Source organism: Pelophylax lessonae, assembly GCF_965119305.1.
Source record: "Pelophylax lessonae genome assembly, chromosome: 13".
NCBI lineage: Eukaryota > Metazoa > Chordata > Amphibia > Anura > Ranidae > Pelophylax > Pelophylax lessonae.
The window spans coordinates 138,654,826-138,670,304 of NC_138780.1; the positions used below are offsets into that span (position 1 = coordinate 138,654,826).

At 43.2% G+C, this 15,479-nt stretch overlaps 1 protein-coding gene across 1 annotated transcript in view; it reads left to right on the top strand.

The window, feature by feature from the left end:
* ARID4A (AT-rich interaction domain 4A) overlaps positions 1-15,479 on the top strand; it is a 135,812-nt gene that overhangs the window by 42,051 nt on the left and 78,282 nt on the right. The window contains exon 10 of the mRNA XM_082275233.1: positions 5,542-5,615. Within this exon, the coding sequence (XP_082131359.1) occupies positions 5,542-5,615 (74 nt within the window). The remainder of the gene's footprint in view (positions 1-5,541; positions 5,616-15,479) is intronic.

A 15,479-nucleotide genomic window follows, 5' to 3' on the forward strand; every position in this document is an offset into this window, starting at 1 on the left:
CAGGCCCGGAGACGTAAGCATGTGCTGTGCCTTTAGTGTGCTGATGGGCCCTAATGCTACTGACGAGAGCAGGCATGTGACCTTGACAGTGCACACTCTTATGCCCCATACACACGTGCAGATTATCTGCAGACTTACCTTTTCTATGTAGTGCAAGGGCCTGCCGGATTGCATACAAATTGAAAGTGTTTAGGTTTGACCTCATATTATATGGTTTTGGTAAGTCTGCAGATAATCTGCACGTGTGTATGGGGCATTAGGCCCAGAAGTTCTTGCAGCGTGGTTGATCCATAAGGCTTAAGTGTCAGCAAAAAGAAAGATTCAGGATCTAGTCCCAACAAAGGTGATGCTTAAATTTCTTTAGTGGAAACAAATACTTTAAAGGACAAGTTCACCTTTTGTAACCTGCTACTGTTGTAGCAGCCCCCCCTGCACCCTCCTGATCCACCATTGTGACAGCGGGTCGGGGATCTCCTCCCGTCATCAACTGTCGCAATGAAAAAAATAAATAAAAGTGGCTGCGTGGGGCTCTGCCCACCTGGCTGCATCCTTAATTCACAGAATTCTGTCAATGGGAGAACTACAAGTACCAACCGCCTTTGCAGCCGACGACTTGTAGTTCTCAGTAAACTACCAGGGCGTTTTTGAGCTATTTTTTATATGTGGGGACACATTTTGTCAGCAGCTATATCTTTAGCGTTGTTGTTATTACCATGTAGCACATAAGGGGTTTCTATCTTTTTTTTTTTTTTGTTTTAGTTTTTTAGTCTAGGTAGTTCAATAAAGCTTCCTGTCATTGTAACTGCCTTTCGGTACAAGTAGACAGCACTGAAAGTCTGCAGAAGCTGATCCCAGGTGCAATCTCCCAGTGGAAAAAAAAAAAAGATAAAAGCGCATCTTTTTTTCCATCTTTGCAAAAAGATGTGCATTTATTATTCCTTTTTGTTTTTCTTACAAAGGTGAACTCTTATCCTTTTAGGATATTAAAGGAGCATGGTTTTAATGTCCCTAGAAATGCGGGGGATCAGCAAGCCAAAGAGGCTTTGTCCTTTTTGGAGGTAGTGGTTTTGTGGCTTAGAAACTTGGACAGGTTTTTTTTTTTTTTTTTTAAATTTATTTATTTATATAAAAGAGACCAAGAAGATATTCCAACATCACATTCCAAATCACATGGCTCAAATATTAACATATAATTATTTCAATCATAGTCTATTGTGTATTAATCACCATCTCAACAGGTATAATCAAAATTATAGAACTTATATTAAGCCATATCGTGAAAAACAGCGGTACTCTCCCGTGTCTCTTAAACATTTTTCCAAAATATTTAAAAAGTATATAGAATACAACCAAAAGAGAGAGAAAAAAAAATTGAATAAAAAGTAAGGACAAAAGAATAATAGGAGATTGTCATATCTCATTTATTCTACCAAAACCATCCTTGTCCTGCTCACAGATCCATCCAACCCAGAAATCAATTTAGTCATAGGAGACCTTGACCACCTTCTCTATATCACATGCCCACAAAAGATGTTTCTCTTAAGCTCATTGACAGACGTAGTCTTCTTGATTCTCAAGAGCTGGGTTATGTTGTCTCCGCAGGAGTAGGACTAGGCAGAAAGACAAAACGTTCTGGCTCCACCTTAGGGGCAGTCCCTGAGGGTATATCCTCCCTCTCTCTGCTACAGGGAATCAGTTTTTTTCTGTCTAGTCAGGAGTAAGGACCTAAGTTCCTTGCTGGGATCTTTTGGTCCTGGCAAGACTTTTTTTCTTTAAGAAAAAGACATTTTTTAGGCCTCCATCCAGACGTTTTCCACCAGTTGTGCCTACGGTCTTTCGCCATCAGGCGTCAGTGGTCCAGGTGTGCAAGGCGGCTACCTGGTCGTCGGTGCATACCTTTACTAAACATTATAAAGTTGATGTAATGGCATCGTCTGATGCCTCGTTTGGCCGCAAGGTTTTGCAGGCCGCAATTTGAGGAGACCAGTGGTCTACCTCGAGGGTTTTTTCCGTTGGAAAATTTTTCTTTAGTCTCATTCTTTGTTTATAATGAGCCTTTAAAACTTCTAGTTTGGCACCAGTTGGGCCTTCTAGATTGGATTTGATTTTGTCAATCCCACCCCTCATTTGTGGCACTGCTTCTGGATGTCCCAGCTCTTGAGAATCAAGAAGACTACGTCTGTCAATGAGCGATAGAGAAAAATGGATTTTTGTAAGATCTTACCGTAAAATCCTTTTCTCTTAAGCTCATTGACAGACGTAGTTCCCGCCCCTCTATCATTGAGTTGGGTTGGGTTAAATTCTCTGTACTGCTTTAGAACAGAACTGATTCCCTGTAGCAGATAGAGGGAGGATATACCCTCAGGGACTGCCCCTAAGGTGGAGCCAGAACGTTTTGTCTTTCTGCCTAGTCCTACTCCTGCGGAGACAACATAACCCAGCTCTTGAGAATCAAGAAGACTACGTCTGTCAATGAGCTTAAGAGAAAAGGATTTTACGGTAAGATCTTACAAAAATCCATTTTTATTCAACTTTTATCTTCTAGCTTATGTTACAGAGGATCGTTATCACCTCTTCTCCTCCATTCCTTCTCTCATGTACACTACTGCCATAAGGCAACCAGTCTAAGTCAGTATAAATGTTTCCCCCTCCTCTCTCCTCCCCCCCTCCTATAATTTAGAGGGGGGAACTTATCAGGGAACCTAAATCATTTCCCAGTTTGGTATGGTATTCAGACTTGATACTTTAAGTATCAGTCTGCTCGTTGCGAAGTTTAACCTTCTCTGACATTAAGGGACAGTTAGAGAGAGGGAGAGAAAAATAGGGGGCAAACAAGAGGGAGGGCCGGGTAGGAGGAAGGGAATTCGGGACATATTTTACTTAGGTGATATATTAAATTATACTTGTTCCAATGTGCCCCCCTCAGTGCAAACAATTTACCATCCGTGTCAATCCAATATCCCCTCAGGAGGGTCGTGATCCCTCATATTCCATTAGTGCTATCGGTGCTATCTCTCTACCACCCGTGTCCAGGTTATCTCAATGCCTTGAATTATCCACTTGTGAAAAAAAAAAAAAGGGGAGGGGGGGAGGGAGGGGGAACCCTCCCCTTCCATGCCAATCCCGATGTGCCCCCCTCTGTGCAAACAATCTGCTGTCTGTGTTATCCCATACCCCCTCAGGGGGGTCCTAATCTCTCATATCCCGTTTTGCTGTTCCCTTTTTCCCCAGTGCTATCTCCCGACCTCCAGTGTCCAACCATCTCAGTGCCTTAGTTCATCTCTACTTATAAAGGAGAAAAAAAAAAATGTGTTTTAAGAGAGGGGGGCAATCCCCTCGTTTGCCCCTTCCGCTTAGTTCTACTCCACCTTGTGTCCATTCTTCCAACTCTACCTTCCCCTTCTCATTGTGTTCCCTTTAATGCCCATTTTGTATTTCTACTATGTCCATTATACCTTATGGTACTATATAAATACCGTTTCCTATGTATTTGAGTTCTTCCTCTCCTCTCCTTCCTCCTCCCCCCCCCCCCCCCCCAGATGGCCCATCTCCTCCCCAATTCCAGGCGGCACCATATCTTAATATGTTCCATTTCTTGTTTAATTCACGACATTGCTTCCCTCTATTTTCTTATTAAAACTAAGCCCGGGAAAAGGTGTGACAATGGTCATTAGGGACCGGTGAAAAGTGCCCTCCCTTCATCTGAGACAACAAACTGATTCCACATTGCCCATATTTTTGTATATCGTTCATGTTGCCCTTGTGCCGACAGGATCATATCTTCAAACTTATTTATTTCCTCTACCTTACTCATCCACATGTTAATGGTTGGTGGATTGGGGTCTCGCCATCTTATGGGTATACAAGTTTTTGCCGCGTCCAAAAAATGTCGGATAATAGAATGTTTGTTTGTATTGTCTAACTGATATCTCCGGTGCATGAAAAAGAAAAAAAAAATAGGTTCATCAGGTATTATATATTCCATGAATTTCTGAGATATCTCCCGTATTTGTTTCCAAAATCCCTCAAGTCTGGAGCAGCTCCAAAAAATGTGCAATAGAGTCCCCTTTTCCTCCTGACACCGCCAACATCTATCTGATGGACAGGTTACTCTATAGTCTACTGTCTGAAGAATAGTAACATGAGTATTTTTTCCAAAACCAGGTGGCAGGCACCTGTATTATTCCTGAGAGAGAATCTTTCACTCTCTACTTGCTAACTGAAACCCCAACAGGTCCATGGGTTCCTTTTGCAAAGATCCACTATAGGTTGGTGCTAAAACTGCATAGATCATATTTGGAACAAATAACTTCTGTATGCATGTAGCATTATGCTATGTTAGAGCAAATAGTTATTAAAAATTACATAGAAGCGTTAATAAAAAGATTAAAAAAAAAAAATTTCATAGAAGCGGGTGTTTATTATGTAACTGAAAGCAGGATTTGATTGGTGCTAAACAGCTTTCTGCTTGCTGGCCATGAAAACAAAATAGAATAGTGCCACCATGTGGTTCCCTTTTCCAAGGACAAAATGTGTTTTTCATTCAAACAATTCATTTTTAAACCTCTTAAGGTTAACCTGGTTTAATTTGCATTTTTAAGATGTTCATCTACACTTTTTAACATTTTTGCTTTGACTTTTCAATAGCATTTCACTTTCTGAGAGCGCACTCGTTTATCCCACTGCTAAGCATAAAGTATCACTGTAGATCATAGCTACCTGGGTGCTGGGTGGAGCTTTAGACGAAACGTTTGTTCTTCTTTTTTTTTTTTTTTTTTTTTTTTCTTCCAACAGCGTTGGAAGAATTTGAACATCTATCAGGTATTTATTGCAGTGTCTGTTCCGGTTGTGGTAATTTCCCATCACTTCCTTTCCTAGAGGTGAAGAGAAATTGCTTCAATAGAAACACTATCCCATCGATTATCGCTGAAGTTTTAATATTCCACCCTGCCCAAAACAAATTCCTTTCTTTTGCCGTTTAGGCTTTTAAACTATTTATCAGAAGTGCAGAGACTTCATTGAGAACTAAGTAAACGGTTTGCAAATACTTTACGTGGAAGAATTGTTTTGCGGTCATACAGTCCAAAGTTTGAGATGTTAAAGGATCAAAAATCGAGTAGAAATCTTCCAATGGGGACGCTTGTTGTGCAGGTTCTACTTTTGTATACTGCACTGGTGTGGACTGGCCATTGGAATACATTGAAAACACTCTGCATGCATTTTTTGATGCAGGTTAAAAAGGCACTGGACTACATCTGGTGTGGGCTAGCTCTAAGAGAATTTCCTCACTTAGCATTTCATAAAAAAATAAAAATAAACGCGGAAATATTATATTCAGATGTCTCTAAAACTCTAATAAAATAAATAAATAAAAATGAAATGTATCTCCCAACATTTTGGATTTTTTTTTTTCCCTTGAGTCAATTTTGTATTCAAGTTGTCGTTATAGTTTACATCTGTTGTTAGCATGAAAAATAATTTAGATTTTTATGTTCTTGGTTTTTATGGTAAATATTTTTTGATTAAATCTTTGTTTTTCAGCCACTCTGTTGTGAGGAAAGATCTTGAGGAACTTGACATCAATACTTTGAATTTGGAAAGCTGTAGCAAACCAGGTATGAATGTAGTACTTCTAGGTCACATGCCCACAACAATCTCGTCCTGAGTGCCTTACACCCCCACTGAAGCCAAAGTTTGAGCATGGCAGCCAGGAAACTAGTGTTCTAAAAAGGAGAGAACCACAACAGCCTCCATTTTCTCTCATGAGAAATCTATGTTGCTGACTGCATGTTTCTAGAATGCATTAGAGAGAATGTCTGAAGGTTCTCATTTATCCAAGTCATGGAGTAGTTAGTAGTTGTTAGTCGCATTCAGCTGGACTTGTATGTTGAAAACTTTTAGCTTGCTTATTTAAGCAACTTCTTAAGGTCATGTGACTGACTAATGCTAGCCATTAGAGAACATTTAAATTATTTAATGCAGACAGTAAAAAGTCAAACTCTGTGGTCTCTTAATGCACATATTGGAGAGGACAGTGCTTTTGACTTGGATTTTCTCATTCTGAATCGGGCACGTACCCATTTTTTGGGATATGCATGAGCATCAGTGGCACACACACAGCAGGGTCCCATTGGCAGGAAAGTGAGATGGCAAAGCGTCAGTACTTTGTACACAGTAGAGGCAAAAGGGCACTACAAATACAAAATGTAAAGGATTCTATGGTCACGGCATACATGTTCATTTTATGATGTTAGCATTTAAAATGGAAATACAAAAACATTTTTTTTTTTTTTTTTTCAATTACAGTGGTTGTAAACCCACTTTTTTTACATTTACCTATAGGTAAGCCTATATTAAGGCTTACCTATAGGTGCTATAAATATCACCTAAACATGCACCATTTAGGAGATAGTTACAGTGCATGCAGCCGATGATGGCCGTTCCTTCAGAGCCCAGTGCCGTGAATGGCGGCTCCCGCGCGCCGATGGCCGGAGGACGCGAACAAGGAAGCAGGGTGGCCGGACATGTTGGCCGCCCTGTCGCTGAGCGGGCGGCACTGCGAGGGCTTCGTTTTAAGGTAAGTATTTCATAATGAGCTAGTTTGCGATGCATACTAGCTCATTATGCCTTTGTCTTTACAGGTTTTTTTTCTCCTTTTTATTTTGGGGGTTTACTTCCTCTTTAAGCTTATATTGGATTTTTGAATTTAATTTCATGTTGGATGCTGCTTCTAGAATTCCCTGCATGCTTTGCATTTTCTGCTCTGCTTCTTACTTTCTGCTTCTAAGGACTACATATCCCCATGGTACCTTGTTGCCTGCAAGCAGTGATTCCTGTACTGACTCTACCTCCTTAAAACCTCTCAGCACCACTGTAGTTCAAAAGGCAGACTCTGTGAATTCTATGGCATAGTGTCCCTACACACTGGGCATTATAAAGGTGTCACGGAATTCAAGAAGAGTAAATATGTGGGGGTTATTTACAAAGTAAGTTTACAAACTTCAAGACTATTCAGATTAATAGACGTACGCTAGAAAATACTGACCTACAATGTGGATTTTTTTTTTTTTTTAAATCAAATAGTTGTATTGATAGAAAAAAAAAAGGAGAAAGGAACTTACAATGCAGCATAGTTACACACAGGCAATTGGCCCATCCAGAGAAATAAAACTAATGGAGCACAGCAACCTTTGGGTGAGGAGCTCTGTAAGTATAGAAGAACCACCATTCGAGAACATTAACTTGTCAATCATAGACGTGTATGGATGTACCAAAAAACAGCATATATAAAGGAAATCCTGGAAAGAGCCCAAGAAAAGAAGGTACCTACACAATCTAATCGCACTTTTCCACTGCAAGTACCAACTCGGCCCTGCTTGGCTCGGTTTGGTTTTCCACTGCATGGTACAGTGTTTGAACGGTTTGGTACGGTTTGCTTTTCCACTAATAGTAAGTGGGTGGGATAACAACGATTCTCTGACCAATCTGTGGCTAGTAGTGACAAACAGTCAAGGCTGCATGCAAAGGATTGTGGGATATTGTTCCGGTACGGCCCTCTTGGAACCACAACTGAGGTGGTACTGTTTAAGCGAGCCGTACTGTTGGGTTCCATGTAGTGGAAAAGCGCCACCGTACCGTACCGATCCTACACCGTACCATGCAGTGGAAAAGCGCAAAAGCGAGCCGAACCATTTGGTTCCATGCAGTGGAAAAGCGCCATATGTAATGTAACTTTGAAATTTTATGTACAGACGATTTTTGTATCGATGCCAATGTTCTCTACTAGAATGTAGTTGAAGACATTCTACACACTCTACTCTGTATTACGGAAATGGTAGATGGGCTAAATTATGAAAAAAAATCCTGAAAAGAGCCCAAGAAAAGAAGGTACCTACACGATCCAAGTAATGTAACTAGAAATTATTTTTTTTTTTAAAGAGATTGACATTCAAAGACTCACAACAGTAATGTGACTAAGGGACTACCACCACCAAACACACCGTGTATAAAAATTTCCAACGTTGTCACATGTGATAAAAGGCTGGACTCTAGACCATTAACAAGATTGCTTGATGAAATGGTTAATTGCCGTGTGGCTGATGCTTGGTATTCACCACCGCTGCTGAATAGCAATAGGTAATGTCAAGGGACTTATAGAGTAGTGCCAATTTGGCTTAAACCATAGCAATGGCAATGAGACAGTGTGTAGTAATACAACACAAAAACCAAATGACCAGAAATTGCAATAAATTCCTACAGTGACCTCAGTGGATCAGGGAGATATGTGATGACTGCTGCGAAATGTAGATGAGCAGCAGTAATAGATATAATTGATGTAAAAAAAAAAAAAAAGTCAAGCAGCAACACATATTTTAACACGGAACTCAATCAGAAACGCTTAAGGTTTATCAGAGCCGTCACGGCTATGGAAATCGAGTATACACGGGCCACATGTACCATGCCCGAATACTGGGTGATCCCAGACTGGCTCCCCGGGATCTTTACAGTGCTCCTAGCATGGAATATGATGATGGTTATTCACAGTTGAGATGTCCAGGGTTTTGACATACCCGATAGGGAGAATTGTCTAGAGCGATATCAGCACTCTCCTCTCTCTCGTCTCCAGTCAGCTTACTTCCGATCCATTTAACAGCATTCGACACAGGTGTCCATCTACCTCAGTCAGGTGTATAGATTCAGGTTGCACTGATGTGAGCAGCTTTCTTTGGAACAGCTCAAATCTGCTCCAGTCTCCAGTGGTGTAATTAAAATGAATTAACAGAAACTCCTCGCATCTCCGAGTAGGGAATATGTCATAGGGTCCAGGACCCCCTAAGAATTGACTGCTTACCACACATTTCGGCTGCTTGTGTGTATGCAAGCTTCTTCAGGAACAGTAGGGGGCGCCAGGGAGGTTCTATTTATGGGCACCACTGATTGGTACCCCCTTCCTCCCAATAGATGGCGCACACAGGTGAACATAGTTAATCAACTAAAAAAACCCTAAGGGTCCTTTCACACGGGTGATCCGATCAGATCCGCCTGTCAGTTTTTTTAGGCGGACCTGATCGGATCCTCCATGCATCCCTATGGGGCACCGGATGTCAGCGGTGACATGTCTGCTGACACCCGCTGCCATCCGCATCCGATGCTGTCCGTGAAATCCGGACGGATGGAAACCCTATTCTCCATCCGTCCAGTGGATGAGAACGGACAGGCAGTCCGTTCTCATCCGATTCCCCCATAGAGAGCAGCGGGGCTCTGACACCTCCCTCTCCGCACACAGTGCGGAGACGGAGCTGTCATCCGCCTGCTCAACGGGGATCGGCCGATCGATCCGCCGCTGAGCAGCACGGAGTCCGTACTTCGCACATAGGCTATTCTAAGGAACTCACTGGTAGGGATCTCCTGCTTAAGAGATTTCGGAGGGTGACTAGTGGCATGGAGCAATGTATTTGCCGCAGTTTACTTTCTAAAAGGCCTAGTGCTAATGTGTCCATTTTTAATAAAAGCAAAGAGATCAAAAAAAGGAATTTCACAGTGGTAGAAGTTGTACGTTAATCTGATGTTTCTATCAATCTGTCCAAGCTCCACCATAAAATCATGAAGCTGTTCAGTGGAGCCAGTACACACCATTAGGGTAGGGCTCAACAAACCCCAGGTCGCATAGGCTACTAGAATTAGGGGCCTGGGCTACACTGCGGCCCCCGCCAGCGGATGTGGGGACCAAGATGCCGCCCCAGTTGGTAATTGAGGCTGCGGCTTGCTGTAGGGAGATGCTTTCATCGGGGAACTGGCGCCCTCTTGTGGCAGCCGGTGCTGCAACAAGCAGTTACTGGCAGTGCTGAGATGGAGACTTTTTTTTTTTTTTTTTCCCCCATTAAAATTAATTTTTTATTTTTTATTCTCTCCCTGTTGTGCCTTACAGCCGAAGGCTCCTTTCACACGGGCTGTCTGATCAGGTCCACCTGTCAGTTTTTCAGGCGGTCCTGATCGGACCCTCCAGTCTCCTCTATGGAGTGGCGGATGTACGCTGACAACCGCCGCTATCCGATGCTGTCGGCCAAAAACAGACGGATGGTGGTCCTACTTTCCATCTGTCCGGATTGAATCAGATGCCATCGGATTGAAATTGACAGGCAGTCCATTTCCACCCGACTGCCCCATAGAGGAGAGCAGGACTGTGTCAATGTTAGCTCGGCATATCGGAGCGGACAGGATCTGTCATCAACCTGCTTAGCGGGAATCGGCAGAGAAATACCCGCTTAGCAAGCCCATTCCGCTTAGCAGAGGTGCACATGTGATAGGGGCCTAAGGTTGCATGACTTACTGGATCCCCTTTCGCCTCCAACTTGCTGCACTGCCCTTCCCTAGTGAGGCACTGCCCTTCCCTAGTGAGGCACTGCCCATCACACTATCAAGCCAAGTACACACGGGCCAAATGCCAGGTAACATCAGCCTGTTCATTAAATAATGGCCGCCATTGGACCCATGTGTATGGCAACCAGTGTCCTGTACATATGAGGGCAAAGTGACTACCATATCCTTAATGAGACCATCTAGGTATTTACCGATTCGAAAGGGCCATTGACTGCCGATACAATCAGTCTCCCAGGGTGTTTTTTTTTTTTTTTTTTATCTATATCAATATTGGGGATAATGTAAAATGTCGGTGTATTGTAGGTTTCAATTTTAAGAAACTCAAGTTGTTTTTTTAGAGAGTAGGCCAGCCTCAGCAGATGACAGGAGGTTATTGTGTAAGTTTGGGGAAAGGGTTTTGTGAAAGTTTAGAATAAGTTGTTTGGTCTTTCAGCTGTCTCATTACCTCTGCTACATAGTCCTGGTCATTTAGGAGGACAACATTACCACCCTTATCACTTTTGTTTAATAACCAAGTTAGGTGCATTTTCTTATTTTCAGATAGAGCAGTGCGTTCATTTTTAGACAAGTTGTCATGTTGTTTGTCGGACCAGTTGATCATAGCTGGACCGGACCGAATGATAGAAACACCAAATTAATATACAGCTTCCACCACTGTGAAATTCCAGCTAATACATTGCTCCATGCCAGTAGTCCTCATCTTAAATCTCTTAAGCAGGGGATCCCTACCAGTCAGTTTCTTAGAATTAGAAGGAACTGTACCCAGCTTGAACAATTCAAAGAAGAATCTAGGACCATGTATGCGAGATTTTGAGATCGAGGCTACTCCCATTGTGTACTGATGAAAGCAAGGACGGCTGCCTTTAAACGTGAATAAGACTCTCTTCTTAAATCCAAAGAAGAACTTAGCAGGGGCATTATTGCACAAGGAACCCGCAAGATTTATTACGAAGTTTGCAATCAGTGGGGAATGGTTAAATCCATCCTTGAAAAACATTGGCATGTGCTAACCCTGAGTCCCCCCTTAGCAGGTGTTGTAGGATCACAACCACACATGGTAGCACATAGATCAAGTAATCTGAAAGATTTGCTAGTACACTCTGAATTTACACAAAAGACCCCATGTAGTTGGGCTACCTACAAATTTGGGAATGTCCCCTTGTGGACACAGTTCAGTTTGTCCATTTTTTCGATAAATCTAAGGTGTTCACCAGTGCTGACCATACAAGATTATTTGATCTTAGAAGCTTCATGAACTGTTCTGCTGACAGGGTACTGTATATGATCGAATGCCCATGTCAAAAAATATATACGTGGGTAAAACTAAGGGACCGCTGAGGTTCTGCATTGGTGAACATCTTTTAGAGCTATTAAAAGCAAGGCCCCTAAAAAAGGAGAAAGCGAAAACCCACTTATTCTCCACTTCAAGGAGAAACATGGTGGAATTACGGACGGTTTAAAGGTGACGGGCTTTTTTTCCCCTTAAATTATCTCAGTGTAGGGGTGACTTTGACAAGATATTACAACAAAATGAAAAGAAGTGTATCTTTAGGTTAGGCTCTTTAACTCCCAGGGGTTTGAACCCAGAACTAAACCTTGGTCTTTCTAGATAGTTTAAAATGAACCATCATTTTTCAAACTGTAATTATTTTTGCGGTTTATTTTCTACATCATTTCTAGAAAAATTGATTGGTCATTTGATATCAATTCCCTCATTTAATCTAGTAACTGAATCGTATAGCCTATGTATTAAGTAGGTTCGTTGGGATTTTTTCATTGTACCTATGTTCACCTGTGTGCTCCATCTATTGGGAGGAAGTGAGTACCAATCAGTGGTGCCCATAAATGGAACCTCCCTGACGCCCCCTACTGTTCCTGAAGAAGCTTGCATACACCCAAGCAGGCGAAGTGTGTCGTAAGCAGTCTATTCTTATGGGAGTCCTGGACTCTTGATACAACCCTATGACATACTCCCTACTTTGGAGTTTCTGTTCATTCCTCTTAATTACATCACTGGAGACTGGAGCAGATTTGAGCTGTTCCAAAGAAGGCTGCTCATGTCAGTGCAACCTGAATCTAAAGACCTGGCTGAGGTAGATGGACACCTTTTGTCAAGTGCTGTTTAATGGATCGGAAGTAAGCTAGCGAGAGGAGAGAGGAGAGTGCTGATATGGCTCTGGACAATTCGCCCTATCGGGTATGTCAAAACCCTGGACATCTCAACTGTGAGTAAATGTCATCATTACAGCGCTCCTAGCATGGAATAAGATCACAGGGAGCCACTCTGGGATCACCCAGTTTTCGAACATAGTACGTGTGGCCCGTGTATACTTGATTTCCATGGCCGTGGCAGCTCTGATGAACCTTATGCGGTGCTTACTTATCTGCACCTCTATCGGACTCCAGTCCTCTTTCAGGCTATCACCTTTCGGACTTGATGTCTGACTGACACTATCCATCCCTGGCCAAGGATTCCATCTACTACAGGTTGCACACAATGTGTACAACATAATTGCACTCTCTAATTGAATTCCCTGTTACGATGTGTTGCTGATTTATGTTTTGTTTTTTTTTTGTTTTTTACATCAATTATATCTATTACTTCTGCTCATCTACATTTTAGCAGTCTTCTCACATCTCCCTGATCCATTGAGGTCACTGTAGGGATTTTTTGTAATTTCTAGTAATTTTGGTTTTTGCGTTTTATTACTACACACTCTCATTGCCATTGTTATTGTTTAAGCCGAAATGGCCTTACTCGGTAATTCCCTTGACATTACCTATTGCTATTCAGCAGCGGTGGTGAATACCGAGCATCAGCCACATGGTAATTAACCATTTCATCAAGCAATCTTGTTAATGTTCTCGAGTCCGGCCTTATATCACGTGACAACGTTGTAAATTTTTATACACGGTGTTTGGTGTTGGTAGTCCCTTATTCACATTACTGTTGTGAGTCTTTTTGGATGTCAATCTTTTTCAATAAATTTGTTTCTAGTTACATTACTTGGATCGTGTAGGTACTTTCTTTTCTTGGGCTCTTTTCAGGATTTTTTTCATAATTTAGCCCATCTAGTTTTTCTGTAATACAGAGTAGAGAGTGTGTAGAATGACTTCAACTACATTCTAGTAGAGAACATCGGCATTGATACAACAATCGCCTGTACATAAAATTTCAAAGTTACATAATGAAAAAGAGAAGTGAACAAGGAAAGGGGAAAAAAAAAAACAAATTAACACTTGGAATACAGTCGATCAGTGTATAGAAACATTTTACCAATGGCACACACCTTTTTTGTTCTGATGATTCATAGAAGACATTGCCAGCTATTCCAATCTTCTGATACAGATAAGAACCCTGCCAAGCAGCAGTATGGAGACTCTTAATCTCTTGGTAATTAAAGCTGCAACAATCTAGAAGAAAGAACCAGCTGTTTGGTCGCCTTTCCTGGGGTGTCCAACCAACATTGCCAAATATTCATACATTTTTTTGGTGAATTCCTACAGGTGTCCCCCCCGAATAAGGTTGATAACCAAAACCTTTCTATCAATTTTCTAGCTAAATCAAGCGCCTGAGTAAGGGCAGTATATAAAGGAATGGGCTTGGGCTGGTTTGGGATCCCACCTGCCTGATCCCGCCAGGAAGCTGATACTGCACACAGCTAATCACAGGCAGTGAGACAATTCCCGGTCTGCAGCTGCACAAATCTGGAAATGTCTTGCTGCCTGTGATTAGACGTGTGCAGTGTCTGCTTTCTGGCAGGATTGGGCCGGTGGGATCCAGAACATGCCCGAGCCCATATCTAGTAGAGCAGCCCTCAAATTTTCCACTCGCATTTTGCGAGTGGAAAATTATGTATGGTGAGCTACTGCCAGGGGAAGAGAGGAGAGGAAAGCCGCCGAAGGATTGGATAATGTCAGCGGCGGATCATCCCGCTCAGCTTTAATTGTAATTGGCGGGCGCTCGCTGACATACACAGTTCCGTCTCCTAGCGCGGCTTCTTTGATAGATAGAACACCTGGCCAACCAGGACGTGTTCTGTCTATCAAAGAAGCCTGGCTAGGAGGCGGGACTGTGTATGTCAGCGAGCGCCCGCCAATTACAATTAAAGCTGAGCGGGATGATCCGCCGATCCGACATTATCCGGCCAGCAGGACTGATGGAGGGGTTCAAGCCCAAGTTGGAAAAATCGGCAGTACACCGGTACAAGGTAGGGTGGGATGGATGGAAGGATGGCTGCTCTGGCTGGGCGTCTGTGTCATGGGAGGTGGAGGGGCGCTGCCAGGAGTGTTTCTGTGACAGGAGAGAGCGGGATGCGCTCTCTCTGTCTTCTTGCCGGGCTTCACACACTCCTGTCAGATCGGGACTTCTCCCCTGAGTCAGAGTGGAGGTGGAGCGGAGGAGAAGACAATTAATTCCTAAAGCTTTGCACGGACAGCTCGGGAGAGATGCGGCTGCAGAAGGGGAAGAAGATTGCGGCTCAGGAAGGACACTGCATGTCAGATCCGGACTATACAGAGTTTGTTATCCCCTGTCCTCCGAGTCAAAGCAAGCAATGTGGAAAGGGGGTGGGTAACAAACTCTGTATAGTCCCATCTGACATGCAGTGTCATTCCTGAGCTGCAATCTTCTTCCCCTTCTGCTTCTGCAGCCGCATCTCTCCCGCCAGCTGTCCGTGCAAAGCTTTAGGAATAGGCTTCTCCTCCTCTCTGACATAAGAAGAGGAGGATCACAGAGTGATGTATCTGGTATCACAGGTACATGCTGGAGGAAAGGGTGAACTACACTGGGGTACAAATCTTATCCTGTCACCTCCCAAATTCCCATCTCAGCACAACCCCCCCATCTCAGCACAGTCCCCCCCCCCCCCCTCCTAGCACAACCCCCATCTCAGCACAGTCCCCCCCCCCCCTCCTAGCACAACCCCCCCATCTCAGCACAGTCCCCCCCTCCTAGCACAGTCCCCCCATCTCAGCACAATCCCCCCCTCCTAGCACAACCCCCCATCTCGGCACAATCCCCCCATCTCAGCACAGTCCCTCCCCTCCTAGCACAACCCCCCCATCTCAGCACAACCCCCCCATCTCAGCACAGTCCC